Source organism: Protobothrops mucrosquamatus, unplaced genomic scaffold, assembly GCF_001527695.2.
Source record: "Protobothrops mucrosquamatus isolate PMUCROS unplaced genomic scaffold, P.Mucros_1.0 scaffold3768, whole genome shotgun sequence".
In the NCBI taxonomy this organism is placed as follows: domain Eukaryota; kingdom Metazoa; phylum Chordata; class Lepidosauria; order Squamata; family Viperidae; genus Protobothrops; species Protobothrops mucrosquamatus.
In genome coordinates, this window is record NW_015389721.1 from 28,207 (window position 1) to 42,803 (window position 14,597).

At 44.2% G+C, this 14,597-nt stretch overlaps 1 protein-coding gene across 4 annotated transcripts in view; it reads left to right on the forward strand.

Annotated features, from left to right (window-relative positions):
* Window positions 1-14,597, forward strand: part of LOC107298164 (fibroblast growth factor 12) — a 48,158-nt gene that overhangs the window by 7,707 nt on the left and 25,854 nt on the right. For all 4 annotated transcript variants that reach the window (XM_015827528.1, XM_015827529.1, XM_015827530.1 and 1 more), the window contains one exon: window positions 3,486-3,589. In XM_015827528.1, the coding sequence (XP_015683014.1) occupies window positions 3,486-3,589 (104 nt within the window). The remainder of the gene's footprint in view (window positions 1-3,485; window positions 3,590-14,597) is intronic.

The window sequence follows — 14,597 nt, forward strand, 5'->3', positions numbered from 1 at the left end:
CTGGCCTTCATGCCTAAGGCGGGACTAGAACTCAACGTCTCCTGGTGATTGGCCCAAAGTCACCCAGATGCCTTTCATGTTTAAAGTGGAACTAGAACTCACCATCTCCCAGTGGGCCCAAAGTCACCCAGTTGGCTTTCATGGCTAAGGCGGGACTAGAACCCACCATCTCCTGGTGATTGGCCCAAAGTCACCCAGCTGGCTTTTGTGGCTAAGGCGGAACTAGAACTCACTGTCTCCCGGTGATTGGACCAAAGTCACCCAGCTGACTTTCACGGCTAAGGTGGAACCAGAACTAGTTAGGGTTGCCCGGATTTGGCTGGTATCCCAGTTAAAAGCCAGCATGAAGCTGGATCCTTTGGTGATGTCACTTAACACTCTAATTGCTGCCTCGGTGGCCCCCGGTTGCTGACTCTAAGTCTGGTGGGCTTCAGAAATGGCTTGGAAGCTACAGCAGAGGCAAAACGCAACTGCTGGACAGGTGTGTGTCCAGTCTGGCCATTGAGGGAGGCCCAGTGGAGGGTTCCCCTTGTGAGGGATGTGGAGCATGGGCCTTCTCTCCGAAACCCTCCGTTTCTGGGGCCCTTCTTGCATTTTGCAAACAAATTAAAGCAATTTTCACGTTAAGATGTTTTTTGGTCTTTAATTCATCCGATGTCCTTTATTATGTGGCTTTTAATGGTCTGCAAGCGGTATTTATTGCCATTGCTTTGTTCTTCCAATCCAAATTCCCCAGAGTGGGATTGGAGCAAGCTATAAATAGTATCAAGGAAATAATAATAATGAAAACTATGAACAGGTGGTAGCTGGAAAGTGAATAGGGAGATTTCTGCCAATTTTACTTGGTTTTAGAAATGCTTTTGTTCTAACAATACTTGAAGACAAAAATAAAGAAAAAGAAGAAAGGGACTTAAAAGAGAATAAAGATTTGCAAAATATCAAAATGCAGACAGAATTTACAAAATGCAAGTCACACTAGACTGCTTAAGGTATCAGAATAATCAGACAAGAAGTTAGTCCTGGAGACCAAAACATACGAAGAACGGCGGCTGCAGGACTTGGGTTTGGCTAGTCTAAAGAAAAGAAGAAATAGGGGAGACATGATAGCGGCGTTTCAGTATTTGAGGGGCTCCCACAAGGAAGAGGGGGTCCCATTCTCCAAAGCACCAGAGGGAGGGACGAGAAACAATGATTGAAAACTGATCAAAGAGAGAAGCAACCTGGAATTAAGGAGAAAGTTCCTGACAGTGAGGACAGTTAACCAGTGGAACTGCTTGCCACCAGAAATCGTGGGCGCTCCATCGCTGGAAGTTTTTAAGAAGAGACTGGACAGTCACTTTTCTGAAATGGTATAGGTTCTTCTGCTTGAGTAAGGGGCTGGACTAGAAGACCTCCAAGGTCCCTTCCAGCTTCTATTCTATTCTATTCTATTCTATTCTATTCTATTCTATTCTATTCTATTCTATTCTATATTCTATTCTTTAAAAAGTACTATTTCAGAGGTTCACAATCTGTGGTCCCTGAAAACGTGAGGGGGGGAGCAATGTCATCACAGGGGGTCTGTGAAGGCTTGAAGAAATGTTATGATTTAAATCTTGAGTTAAGTCTTGGGGGTCCATGACCACAAAAGTTATTTAAAAGGGGTTGGTGGTCAGGAAGAGGTTGAGAACCACTGCACTATTTAAATCGTATCAGCGGTTGACAAAAAGAGCAAAAATAATATATATGAGAATTTCTAATTAAGCTAGAACTGTTCCTCCTTAATGCTATAGCCAGCCAAACAAAATCTAATGTTATAAAACCTTTTCTGGAACAAAACTCAAGCTTTGGATGTTCCAGATGGCTATGTGCATAATTATAATCCATAAAACAATTTCCAAATTTGGTTATAGTAAATACAGTTTTCAAACTTGGCCATTTCAAAATATACGGACCTTAACTCTCAGAATTGGGAGAAATAAATATGGCTGAAGAATTCTGGGAGTTGAAGTCCACCCATCTTAAAGCACGCAGACTGGGGGATTCTGGGAGTTGAAGTCCACCCCTTTTGAAGCATGCTGGCCAGTGGATTCTGGGAGTTGAAGTCCTCCACTCTTAAAGTATCCCGGCTGGGGGATTCTGGGAGTTGAAGTCCACCCATCTTAAAGCACGTAGGCTGGGGGATTCTGGGAGTTGAAGTCCACCCATCTTAAAGCACACAGGCTGGGGGATTCTGGGAGTTGAAGTCCACTCATTTAAAAGCATCCTGGTTAGAGAACTGTGGGAGTTGCACTCCACTCATCGTAAAGTAACCAAGTTTGAAAAATGCTGAGTATCGGACTAATTTGTTAGTTAGAACATCATTTTTGACATAGACGTACATTCTTAAAGCTTAATCTGCCAGTCCTCTTAATAATTGAAGGGGTTGAATGAAATATCCACTGAGAAGAAGCACAGAGCATCTTAGCTGTGTTCCTCACATACTTGAAGATCAGGGGTGACCAACCTTGGCCACTTTAAGACTTGTGGACTTCAACTCCCAGAATTCCCCAGCTGGCATAGAATTCTGGGAGTTGAAGTCCGCAAGTCTCAAAGAGGCAAATCTAGACAGCGTACTAAAAAGCAGAGACATCCCCCTGCCAACAAAAGTGCGTATAGACAAGGCCATGGTTTCCCCAGTTGCAATGTATAGCTGCAAAAGCTGGACCATAAGAAAGGCTGAGAAAGGCCAAAGGATGGAGGCCTTTGAGCTCTGGTGCTGGAGAAGACTCCTGCGAGTCCCCTGGACTGCAAGGCGATCCAACCAGTCAGTCCTAGAGGAGATCAACCCTGACTGCTCTTTAGAAGGCCAGATCCCGAAGTTGAAACTCAAGGACTTTGGCCACCTAATGAGAAGGAAGGACTCCCTGGAGAAGAGCCTCATGCTGGGAAAGATGGAGGGCAAGAGAAGAAGGGGACGACGGAGAAGGAGGTGGCTGGATGGAGTCACTGAAGCAGGAGGCCTGAGCTTCAATGGACTCCAGAAGATGGTAGAGGACAGGAAAGCCTGGAGGAACATTGTCCGTGGGGTTGCGATGGGTCGGACATGACTTCACAACTAACAACAAGGCAACCTTGGCTCTTTTATGACTCGTGGACTTCAACTCCCAGAATTCCTGAGCCAGCCATGCTGAGGGAAAGGGAGAGGTTTCCATGCTGAGCCATGCTGGCTCAGGAATTCTGGGAGTTGAAGTCTGCGAGTCATGAAGGGCCCATAGTTTCCCCATGCTGGCTCAGGAATTCTGGGAGTTGAAGTCCACGCGTCATAAAAGAGCCAAGGCTTTAGATGGTCAATGAACCCTCATGTCTCTGGCTTCTTAAGATGTTTCTGCTTAAAAACGTTCTAGGCACCCTGAAGGTGCTGGAAGTTGTTGCACGAGAAGCGATGCCTCCTGACTCGGGGTGTGGGGAGGGTCCCCTCAATTTTAAGTCCCCAAGTCCTTGACCTTTTCCTTCCTCTCTTCCAGCCCTCTTCAACCTCATTCCAGTGGGCCTACGTGTGGTGGCCATCCAAGGGGTGAAGGCCGGCCTCTACGTGGCCATGAACGGCGAGGGGTACCTCTACAGCTCTGTAAGTGGCTTTGGGGGGGGCTTCTCCTTTTGACTTGGGGGGGCAGTCTGGAGGGATTACAGGAAGGGGGGGCTGCATCTGGGGAGATTTGCGTGGACGGCGGACACCTCTGTAGATTTGCAAACCTGCTTTCAGGAGTGAGAAGTAGGCTAACAATATTCGAGGCACTAACCAATGTTGGCTTCCTACAAATGACTCAAGCATCTGCACAGGTGGTCCTCGACTTATGACTGTTCATTTAGTGACCATTCAAAGTTACAACAGCACTGAAAAAAGTGGTTTTTACGACCGGTTTTCCACACTTACGACTGTAGTAGCGCCCCTGATCAATATTCGGGCGCTTGGCAACTGGCATGGACTCACGACTGTTGCGCTGCCCTGGGGTCACGTGATCCCCATTTGTGGGCTTCCCAGCCGGCTTCCCGCAAGCAAAGTCAAAGGGTGGGGGGGAAGCTGGATTCAATTAACGGCCCTGTGATTCGCTTAACAACTGCAGTGATTTTACTTAATAACTGTGGCAAAAAAGGTCGTAAAATTGGGCAAAGTTCACTTAACAACACCCTTGCTTAGCAGTGGAAATTGGGGGTCAATTGTGGTCGTAGGTCGAGGACTACCTGTACCCCCAGCTGTCCCTGGGCAGGAAGAGCTGTGAAAGGAAATTTGGACCAGCTCAAGTGGTTTTAAAATACGTTTATCTTTCTCTTTGTTTTTAAGCTTGCTTAGCATAAACCATCAAGGATGGTGTTGGTTTAGTTGGGATAACCTGTTGACTATTTATTTATATATATATATAATTGAATGAATGAAAGATAGATAGATAGATAGATATATAAATAGGTAGATAGATAGATAGAGAGAGAGAGAGAGAGAGAGAGAGAGAGAGAGAGAGAGACGGACGGACGGACAGATAGATAATAGAAAATTGAATGAATGATAGATAATGATAGAAAATTGAATGAAAGATAGATAAATAGAAAAATGAATGAATGAAAGATAGATAATGATAGAAAGTTGAATGAAAGATAGATAGATAGACAGACAGACAGAGAGATGGATGGATGGATGGATAGATAGATAGACGGATAGATAGATTGAGTTCCACATATGGAATATTTGTTTTTATATAGCATTTTTGATAAATACGGATGGGAAAGCTTATAACTATTTGTAGACCCGTCATGTAAGGGGAGCAGAACCTATTTGGTTATTTTTTTTAAAACGTATTTTTCAGCAGTTCGGATGGATTCTTTATGTTTAATGTTAGATTTATTGGACATTTGTGTTTTTTTTTTTGTACAAAAGACTTTATTTTCTTTTTGTTGATAGTGTTGGATGTTCGTTTTTCTGTTTTGTATTTTATTTTTATTGATAAAAAATGTGTTGTTCTTCTTTTTAAAAAGGATGGTGCTGGTGTCCAAGTATGAGTTCTTTTCTCTTATAGTGGTGACCCAGATGTGCTTTCTGGAGCTTAGCATTCAGCTGGCCCCACACAGGGGATGCTCTAGGTCAGGGGTCTTCAAACTTGGTCCTTTTATGACTTGTGGACTTCAACTCCCAGAATTCCCCAGCCAGGCATGCTGGCTGAGGAATTCTGGGAGTTGAAGTCCACAAGTGATGAAGGGGCCATAGTTCCCCCATGCTGGCTCAGGAATTCTGGGAGTCGAAGTCCAGGAGTCATGAAGGGGCCATAGTTCCCCCATGCTGGCTGAGGAATTCTGGGAGTTGAAGTCCACAAGTCATGAAGGGGCCAAGTTTGAAGACCCCTGATCTAGGATATATGGAGGCTTGTCTACTATCTGAGTTAAGTGAAGGCTTGTTGGGAGAACATCAAAACTGACTGTTATCCTGAGTTGATAGTTCTGTGAAGCTGGATGCCTGGGCAGCTCGGTTGGTGTTACCAGATGTCTTTAGAAAGGCCGATTGGGAGACTGAGATTCTGAGCAAAATGGCTGTTGGTAGCATACACACCGGTGTGAACATAAGATATCCTTTATTGTCACTTTTTCTCTGTGAACACACTGGCACACATTAAAAAATAATATTCTGATGCCCGCTCTCAAACAAATCTCTGTCTGTCTGTCTGTCTATCTATATATCTATATATCTATATATCTATATATCTATATATCTATATATCTATATATCTATATATCTATATCTATCTATCTATATACACACACACATACACACATATGAGGATGAGGAGGAGGGCAAAAGGGCCCCAGGGAATGAAGGATAGCAACCGGACTGGTAGTGAGGATGATGGACAAAAGGAGGGGGATAGGGAGCAGGGGACAGTGGAGTTGGCAATACATCGTAGAAAAGATGGTGGAAAGGGAGAGGAATTGGAGGACATAGGGAGTAGGTATAAACAAAAAGGGGGGGGCAGGGTGCACCGGACCCAAGGCCACAGACAGAAGCAATTAGTAGCATCACGCACGCAGGCAGGGGAGGCAGGAGAAAGTTAACTACCGGTGTGAAGACTGTAATTAAGGCACAGCCCAATCGCCTGGGACCGGTGACGAGGTCCAGGAGCCGGGCGCAGATGATGGATGGCTTATAAAAGAGACTCTCTCATGGACTGGCACGTAACCCTGACAAAGTCGGAAGGAGTCCGACGAAAGCTTGGTGTAGTTTTGTTTTATGTTTTGTGTTATTAAACTTTTTGATAGTTTGATATACTCCTGGTGTTCACGGTTTGTTTTTGGGAAGATGATTACACCCAGGAGTCACTGTTTTAGTTTTAATGTTATTAGAAACACATATATGTATAGACATACCCATATATGCACACACATATACCTATGCTTTATATTTATGTATACATACACACAGACATATGTATACATATATTTACAAAAAAGGTTACAAAACCTTTTTTGTAATACAAAATTGCAAAAAAAGATGCTGAGACTTTGGAAAAAGTGCAAAGAAGAGCAACTAAGATGATTAAGGACTTGGAGACTTATGAAGAAGGGTTGCAGGAATTGGGGGTGTCCAGTCTAGAGAAAAGAAGGACTAGGGGGGACATGATAGCAGTCTTCCAGTATTTGAGGGGCTGCCACAAAGAAGAGGGGGGGGTTCCATCTATTCCCCAAAGCACCTGAAGGCAGAACAAGAAGCAACGGATGGAAATTAAATCAAGGAGAGAAGCAACCTGGATTTATGGAGAAACTTCCTCACTGTAAGAAGAATTAACCAGTGGAACAACCTGCCTCCAGAAGTTGTGGGTGCTCCATCACTGGAAGTTTTTAAGAAGAGATTGGACAGCCATTTGTCTGAAATGGTATAGGGTTTCCTGCCTGAACAGGGGTTGGACTAGAAGACCTCCAAGGGTCCCTCCCAGCTCTATCCTGATTGAAGTCTCCATTGGGACAGAGGAGATTCAGGTTGTAAAGGAGCGGATAGGCTGCAAAGCAGAAATTACAGCTCTGGGTTGCACTTCAAAGCGAAGGAAGATTATGCAGAAGTTGCTTTTATGAGGGCGGGTGTTTTCCCCCCCCCAGAAATAATGGCGAGTTTGTTCCTGTGTGTGTGTGTGTGCGTGCGCACTTGTGCATTCATCTCTCTTAAATAGCCCGCTGGTCCCAGTGGAGAGCTTGCATCTCCCCCCTTCGCTTATCCTCCTTTTATTCTGCTGCATCGCTTTGCGTGAAAATAAACAGCATCCGAGAGAGGGAAGGGCTGGGCAGTGGGTTGACCAGGCTATAATTACTAAAATTCTAGATTGTGCAGAAATGGATAGGTTAACATTGGAGATGAAAGAGAAAGATGATTCAGTTTATTTTAAAACTTGGGATAAATATTTTTATCAATGGTTAGAGACGCGTTAGAATCTGAAAAGAAATCTAATATTATAGAATAGATCAGGGGTAGTCAACCTTGGCTCTTTGATGACTCGTGGATTTCAACTCCCAGAATTCCTGAGCCAGCTTAGCTGGCTCAGGAATTCTGGGAGTTGAAGTCCACGAGTCATCAAAGAGCCAAGGTTGACTACCCCTGGAATAGATGATGGATGTTTAATTGAGTTATAGGTCGTAGGTTGACAACGTCTTTATTTTTAGTGATTTTCAACCGTTAATATCGACGGTTATGATTAGCTGAGATTTTATTAATTACGTTTATTTACACAGATGAATTTTATCTGTTTATCCGTCATTAGTAACATGGCTATAGTGAATCTTATTTTAAAATGGCTGAGTAGGATATAAATTACCTTTATTTACTATTACGATCCGGACGGTAGCTTGTTTGTTAAAAGCGTGAGATTATTGTACCTTACCCTTTTTCCATCCCAATTTCCCAGCCCCTTCCCTCCCCTTACCTGTATTGTTCCTATTCTTTCCTCGTTTATATAAATCCAATAAAATATTTTTTTTTAAAAAAAAGGGGGGGGAGGAGGAGAGAGGAGACCGCTGTAGCCCAGCCAAAAGTTTTCCCATCTCCCTGGTGGTTGTCAGAACAATTTCAGACCCGCTTTGCCAAGGATGGTGCATTTTCACCCCTGTCAAGGCTGGTTTTTATTTCTTAGATTGTCCTCCCTGTCAGGCAATTTCTCCTTCGTTCTGGGCTGTTTCTCTCCTTGATTAGTTTCCCTCCGTCGCTGTTAGAGAGGCGGGCTGGCAAGGGAAGAAGGCAACGGTCAGGTGCCAGGAAAAAAAAAATAAAATCCTGGATGGCTTCCCCGAGATTTTGGCAGGAGAGATCTCCACCGCTCCCCTTGGAAAGCAACTTGTCAAGCAAGGAAAGAGATTCCTGTCTGGGCAGTCGCAAATTCACAGCCTCGCCTCCCTTCCCACTGCAGGTTCTTTCACACTCTTCTTACAGGATCCTGTTTTTTTTCTCGCCAGGCAGGTGGATGCCTATCCCTGGACTAGGCTGTGTTGTTTCCCCTGTGTCATATAATATAGGTGGGTCTACGCATAATTCTGTGTGTGTTTGTTTTTGTCATATTGATGTAGTGTCTATCGGAGATAGTGACCCTTTGAGAGCTGCATGCAACGAAGTTTCATTTTTAATGTATGCCGATTAGTGTACATTCAAAGTGACAATAAAGTTATTCTATTCTATTCTATTCTATTCTATTCTATTCTATACATTATTCCATTCCATTCCATATTTTCTATTCTATTCCATTCCATTCCATTCCATATTTTCTATTCTATTCTATTCTATTCTATTCTATTCTATTCTATTCTATTCTATTCTATTCTATTCTATTCTATTCTATTCCATTCCATTCCATTCCTCTATTCTATTCTATTCTATTCTATTCTATTCTATTCTATTCTATTCTATTCTATTCTATTCCATTCCATTCCTCTATTCTATTCTATTCTATTCTATTCTATTCTATTCTATTCTATTCTATTCTATTCTATTCTATTCCATTCCATTCCATTCCATTTCTTTTCTCTATTCTATTCTATTCTGTTCTGTTCCATTCCGTTCTGTTCCGTTCCATTCCGTTCCATTCCATTCCATTCTCTATTCTATTCTGTTCCGTTCCGTTCCGTTCCGTTCTGTTCTGTTCTATTCCATTCCATTCCATTCCATTCCATTCCTCCATTCTCTATTCTATTCCATTCCATTCCATTCCTCTATTCTATTCTATTCTATTCTATTCTATTCTATTCTATTCTATTCTATTCTATTCTATTCTATTCTATTCTATTCCATTCCATTTCTTTTCTCTATTCTATTCTGTTCTGTTCTGTTCCGTTCCGTTCCGTTCCATTTCGTTCCATTATATTCCATTCCATTCTCTCTTCTCTTCTCTTCTCTTCTCTTCTCTTCTCTTCTCTTCTCTTCTCTTCTCTTCTCTTCTCTTCTCTTCTCTTCCCTTCCCTTCCCTTCCCTTCCCTTCCCTTCCCTTCCCTTCCCTTCCATACTCTACTCTACTCTACTCTACACTCTACTCTACTCTACTCTACTCTACTCTACTCTACTCTACTCTACTCTACTCTACTCTACTCTCTACTCTACTCTACTTTATTCTACTCTATTCCATTTTATATAAGGAAGGTTTTGCCTAGAATAGAATAGGATAGAATAGAATAGAATAGAATAGAATAGAATAGAATCTGGAAGGGACCTTGGAGGTCTTCTAGTCCAGCCCCCTGCTCAAGCAGGAGAACCTATACCAGTCACTTGCTAAGTGAATCTCTGTAGTTGTGAAGTGAACTCAGCTTCCCCATTAACTTCGCTTGTCAGAAGGCCGCAAAAGGGGATCACGTGACCTTGGGGCACGGCGACCGTCATAAACACGAACCAGTTGCCGAGCTTCTGAATTTTAATCACGTGACCCTGGGGATGCTGCAATGGTCATAAGTGTGAAAAAACGGTCATGGGTCCCTTTTTTTCAGGGGCCTTTATAAATTAAAAGGGACACTAAATGAATGGCTGTAATTCAAGGAGTGCCTATATTGGAAAAAAAATGCAAGTATTTCTATATATTCTCCTCCTTCTGTAGTTGGAAGCTGCGGGGGAATTGCTACGGGTCAGCCTATAAATTTGGACCAATACATTAAAGAGTGTCAAATTAAAAGTCACAAACCCCTGCCCACTCCCTGCAAATAAAACGTGGGAGGGTCCTGTTCAGAGTTTCGAGAGACCCCCCCCCCCATGGCACTCTGTGTATCCGCCGTGAGGACAACTGTCAGTTAAGAGTTGATTAAAAGGGTTCGAGAATGATTCTAAATCAGCTCTTCCTGTTGTCCCACTTTTATCATTACGGGGGAAAAAAAACCCATTGCCCTTTTCTTATTAACGGTGGATCCACCCACAAGTTTTGGGAGGAAAAAAAACCCCCACATTTTATTCCGTTTCCAATTTGGGCAGTTTCTGAGTGGGTGTGGGGGGGGAGAGGCTTGGCTTCAAATTCATCCCCGGCTGCCTTTCCCTTTCTCCCTTCTAACCAACAGGAAATAAATCTTTTCCGGGGATGTTAATTGCTGCAGTGAAGGTGTGTTATGTGGAGGCTAAAAACTCTGCAGTCAGCCGAGCAATTTTTTTATTTATTTTTTTTCAGTTTGGGAAGTGCTGTAGAGTCTGGTAATTGGTGATGGAGAGATAGAATTTTCTGCTGTAATTGTGCTACGTTTCCCAACACCCGCCCTCGGCGGCTTTGCAACCCCGAATGTCAAAACCCCCGCACAAAAGCCCCCTCCCTCCTCAAGGCCCCCCCCCATTTCCTCCGAGATAATAAAGACGATATCGGAGGGGCCGGTGGCTGTTTGCAGGGAGCCGCTCCTGCCAAACGTCTCTTGCAGTAAAAAAACAAACCCAAAACACCCAGATTCCGTTGGCGCCTGAAAGATGAATCCACTGATTACGGAAGAAGCTGATCCCACTCCACTTTATCAGAAGAAACGTCCAGGGGAACTCACGCCACAATAAATCTCCCTGGATTGAAGGTGCCACCGGGTGTTTTCTCCAGATCTGGATATCGGTTGCTGTGGAAGGAGCCATCGGCCAGCTAGCAGGTCACCGGAACTCCTTAGAACAGGGGTCTTCCAACTTGGCCCTTTGATGACTTATGGACTTCAACTCCCAGAATTCCTCAGCCAACCTGCCTGGCTGAGGAATTCTGGGAGTTGAAGTCCAGGGGTCTTCAAACTTGGCCCTTTGATGACTTGTGGACTTCAACTCCCAGAATTCCTCAGCCAACCGGCCTGGCTGAGGAATTCTGGGAGTTGAAGTCCAGGGGTCTTCAAACTTGGCCCTTTGATGATTTGTGGACTTCAACTCCTAGAATTCCTCAGCCAGCATGCCTGGCTGAGGAATTCTGGGAGTTGAAGTCCAGGGGTCTGCATTCTGTATTATTCTTGAAAATCACCTTTGGGACATGGCTGGGCTTCTAAGGCAGGGGTCTTCCAACTTGGCCCTTTGATGACTTGTGGACTTCAACTCCCAGAATTCCTCAGCCAGCGTGCCTGGCTGAGGAATTCTGGCAGATGAAGTCCAGGGGTCTTCCAACTTGGCCCTTTTACGACTTGTGGACTTCAACTCCCATGCCTGGCTGAGGAATTCTGGGAGTTGAAGTCCACAAGTCCTAAAAGGGCCAAGTTGGAAGACCCCTGCCTTAGAAGCCCAGCCATGTTCCAAAGGTGCTTTTTCAAGAATAATACAGGATGCCAGAGCTAGAAGGGACCTTGTAGGTCATCTATCCCAACCTCCTGCTCAAGCAGACCATTTCTGACAGGTGGCTGTCCAGTCTCTTCTTGAAAGCCTCCAAGGATGGATCATCCACAACTTCTGGAGGGAAGCCATTCCATTGGCTAATTGTTCTCACTGTCCGGAAATTTCTCCTTATTTCTCCTTTGAATCTCTCCTTGATCAGTTTCCATCTATTGTGACTTGTCCTGTCCTTCAGGTGCTTTGGAAAATAGGTTGTCCCCCTCCTCTCAGTGACAGTCTCTCAAAATATTGGAATACCGCTACCTTGTCACTCTTCGTCCTTTTTGCTACACTTGATAATGCGCAATTCCTGCAACCGTTCTTCATATGTTTTAGCCTCCAGGCCCCTAATCATCTTTATTGCTCTTCTCTGCTCTCTTTCCAGAGTCTCCACATCTTTTTTTACATCGTGGTGACCAAAACTGGATGTGTGGCCTTACTAAGGCTTTATAGCACGTTACTAGTACCTTACATAATCTTGATTCAATCCCTCTGTTGATGCAGCCTAGGACTGCATTGCCTTTTTTGGCTGCTGCCGCACACGGCTGGCTCATATATTTAATGGATTGTCTACTAGCAGCCCAACTGGCCTTCCTTTGTTTTTCCTTGAAGTCGTTTCGCTTCTCATCCAAGAGGCTTGATCGTTTCCAGAGGGGAAGAGGAGCTGAATGTTGTGTTCCAGTGAATTATGATCATGGGAGAATTGACATCACTAAAACACAGTGTCAGCCCTGCAACGAACTTGGCTGAAGCCATCTTGCTCGTTTCCAGTTGCCACAAGAATGGGGGGACACCCAGTTGGACTTAGCGGTTAAGGCACCAGACTAGAAAGCAGGAGGAGTTCTAGTTCCACTTTAGGCATGAAAGCTGGCTGGGTGACTTTGGGCCAATCACCAGGCGACAGGGAGTTCTAGTCCTGCCTTAGGCATGAAAGCCGGCTGGGTGACTTTGGGCCAGTCCCTTTCGCTCAGCCCACCTCATAGGATTGTTGCTGTGGAGAAAATAAGATGAGGTAGATGTGTTGAATATGTTCTCTGTCTTGAGTTAAAAATAATAAAGGAAGAATGCAGATAAATAAATACATAATCCTCATGAATAACTATGATTTGGGTGGCAAACCTTCATTCTGTTAGGTGACATGGATAGCTGGATGTAAATGAGAAAATCACCGAATGAAGGGGAGTCTGGAATAAGAAAGAATGGAATGGAATAGAATAGAATAGAATAGAATAGAATAGAATAGAATAGAATAGAATAGAATAGAGCAGAGCTGGAAGGGACCTTGGAGATCTTCTAGTGGAGACCCTATACCACTTCAGACAAATGACTGTCCAGTCTCTTCTTAAAAACCTCCAGTGATGGAGCACCCACAACTTCTAGAGCAGTGTTTCTCAACCTTGACAATTTTAAGGCTTGTGGACTTCAGCTCCCAGAATTCCACAGCCAGCAATGCTGGCTGTGGAATTCTGGGAGTTGAAGTCCACATGCCTTAAAATTGTCAAGGTTGAGAAACACTGTTCTAGAGGCAAGTCGTCCCCCTAGTTAATTGTTCTCACTGAGAGATAATTTTTCCTTCATTCCAGGTTGCTTCTCTCCTTGATGAGTTTGCATCCATTGTTTCTTGTCCTGCCCTCTGGTGCTTTGGAAAATAAATTGACCCCCCTCTTCTTTGGGGCAGCCCCTTAAATACTGGAAGACTGCTATCATGTCCTTTTTTCTTTCGACTGGACACCCCCAATTCCTGCAACCGTCCTTCGTGTGTTTTATCCTCCAGTCCCCTGATCATCTTTGTTGCTCTTCTCTGCACTCTTTCCAGAGTCTCAACATCTTTTTTTTAATATTGTGGTGTCCAAAACTGGATGCCGTATTCTGACAGCGTTCTGCAGTATTCTAATGTTTCACACAGCTGTGTGTTTGCATGGGTGGGTTTCTGTGTGTGGGTAAAGGCTGCATTTGTGCACGACAGTCGGAAGAACGATCACCCCAAGGAAAGGCGAGCAGGACAAATCTACAGGGGGATGAGCTTCACGGGAAGTGTGACTTCTGGAACGTGTGTAGCCGATTTGTGATCGAAAGGCGCTCGGTGAGCAAAATGTGAGAAGTGACTTTTTTAGCGGCTCGTGAGAAATACACAAATGTGAGAAAGCAAGCTCCCTGTATTGTTGTTGATTGAGAGAAAGTATATCATTGCAGGCTCCCACAGGGACGGTGATTCTAAAAATTAACGTGTCACACAGGCCGAGCTGTTTGGCAGGTGGAAAAAAAAATGACACAAACAATTGCTGGTTATCGTTCTTTGCAGGAATGTAGGCACCTGTCAAAACTGGCACCGATTTTTGTACAATTCCACGGCTTTTTTTTAAAAAGGTTTTCTCTTGGAGGCATTAATGCTCTGTGGTTAGCAACTGTCGTCTAGAGTTAGCAAAACCTTCATCCTGGTTTGCAAGCTGTCTTTGATTTGTTGATGAACTTCCCGTTCTAAAACGAGTGTCACGATGAATCCCTGTGTCGTCTGCCTGTTTTATGTCTTGTCTGAACTGCCAACCTTTGCAGCAAGTCGGGTTAAACATCCCGACTTGCCTGCTAGCTATTTTGCTTTATCTCCGGGAAGCAAAGTGGTTTTAACTTCAGAAAGAATCTGCAACGGCTCCCGCTTCGATCTCTTGCGAAGGCTTGAAGCCAGACGAAGGGGGCGTCTTTTAAAGCTTCTGGCGGAAGGAGGTTGAAGGGAGAGGTTCCCACGTAAAGTCTGTCTGACTTTAGGCCTGCCCAACTCGTCAGCCAACGGAAGGGCTTCCCAAGAAAGGAGCAGCCGTGTGGCTCCAGACCA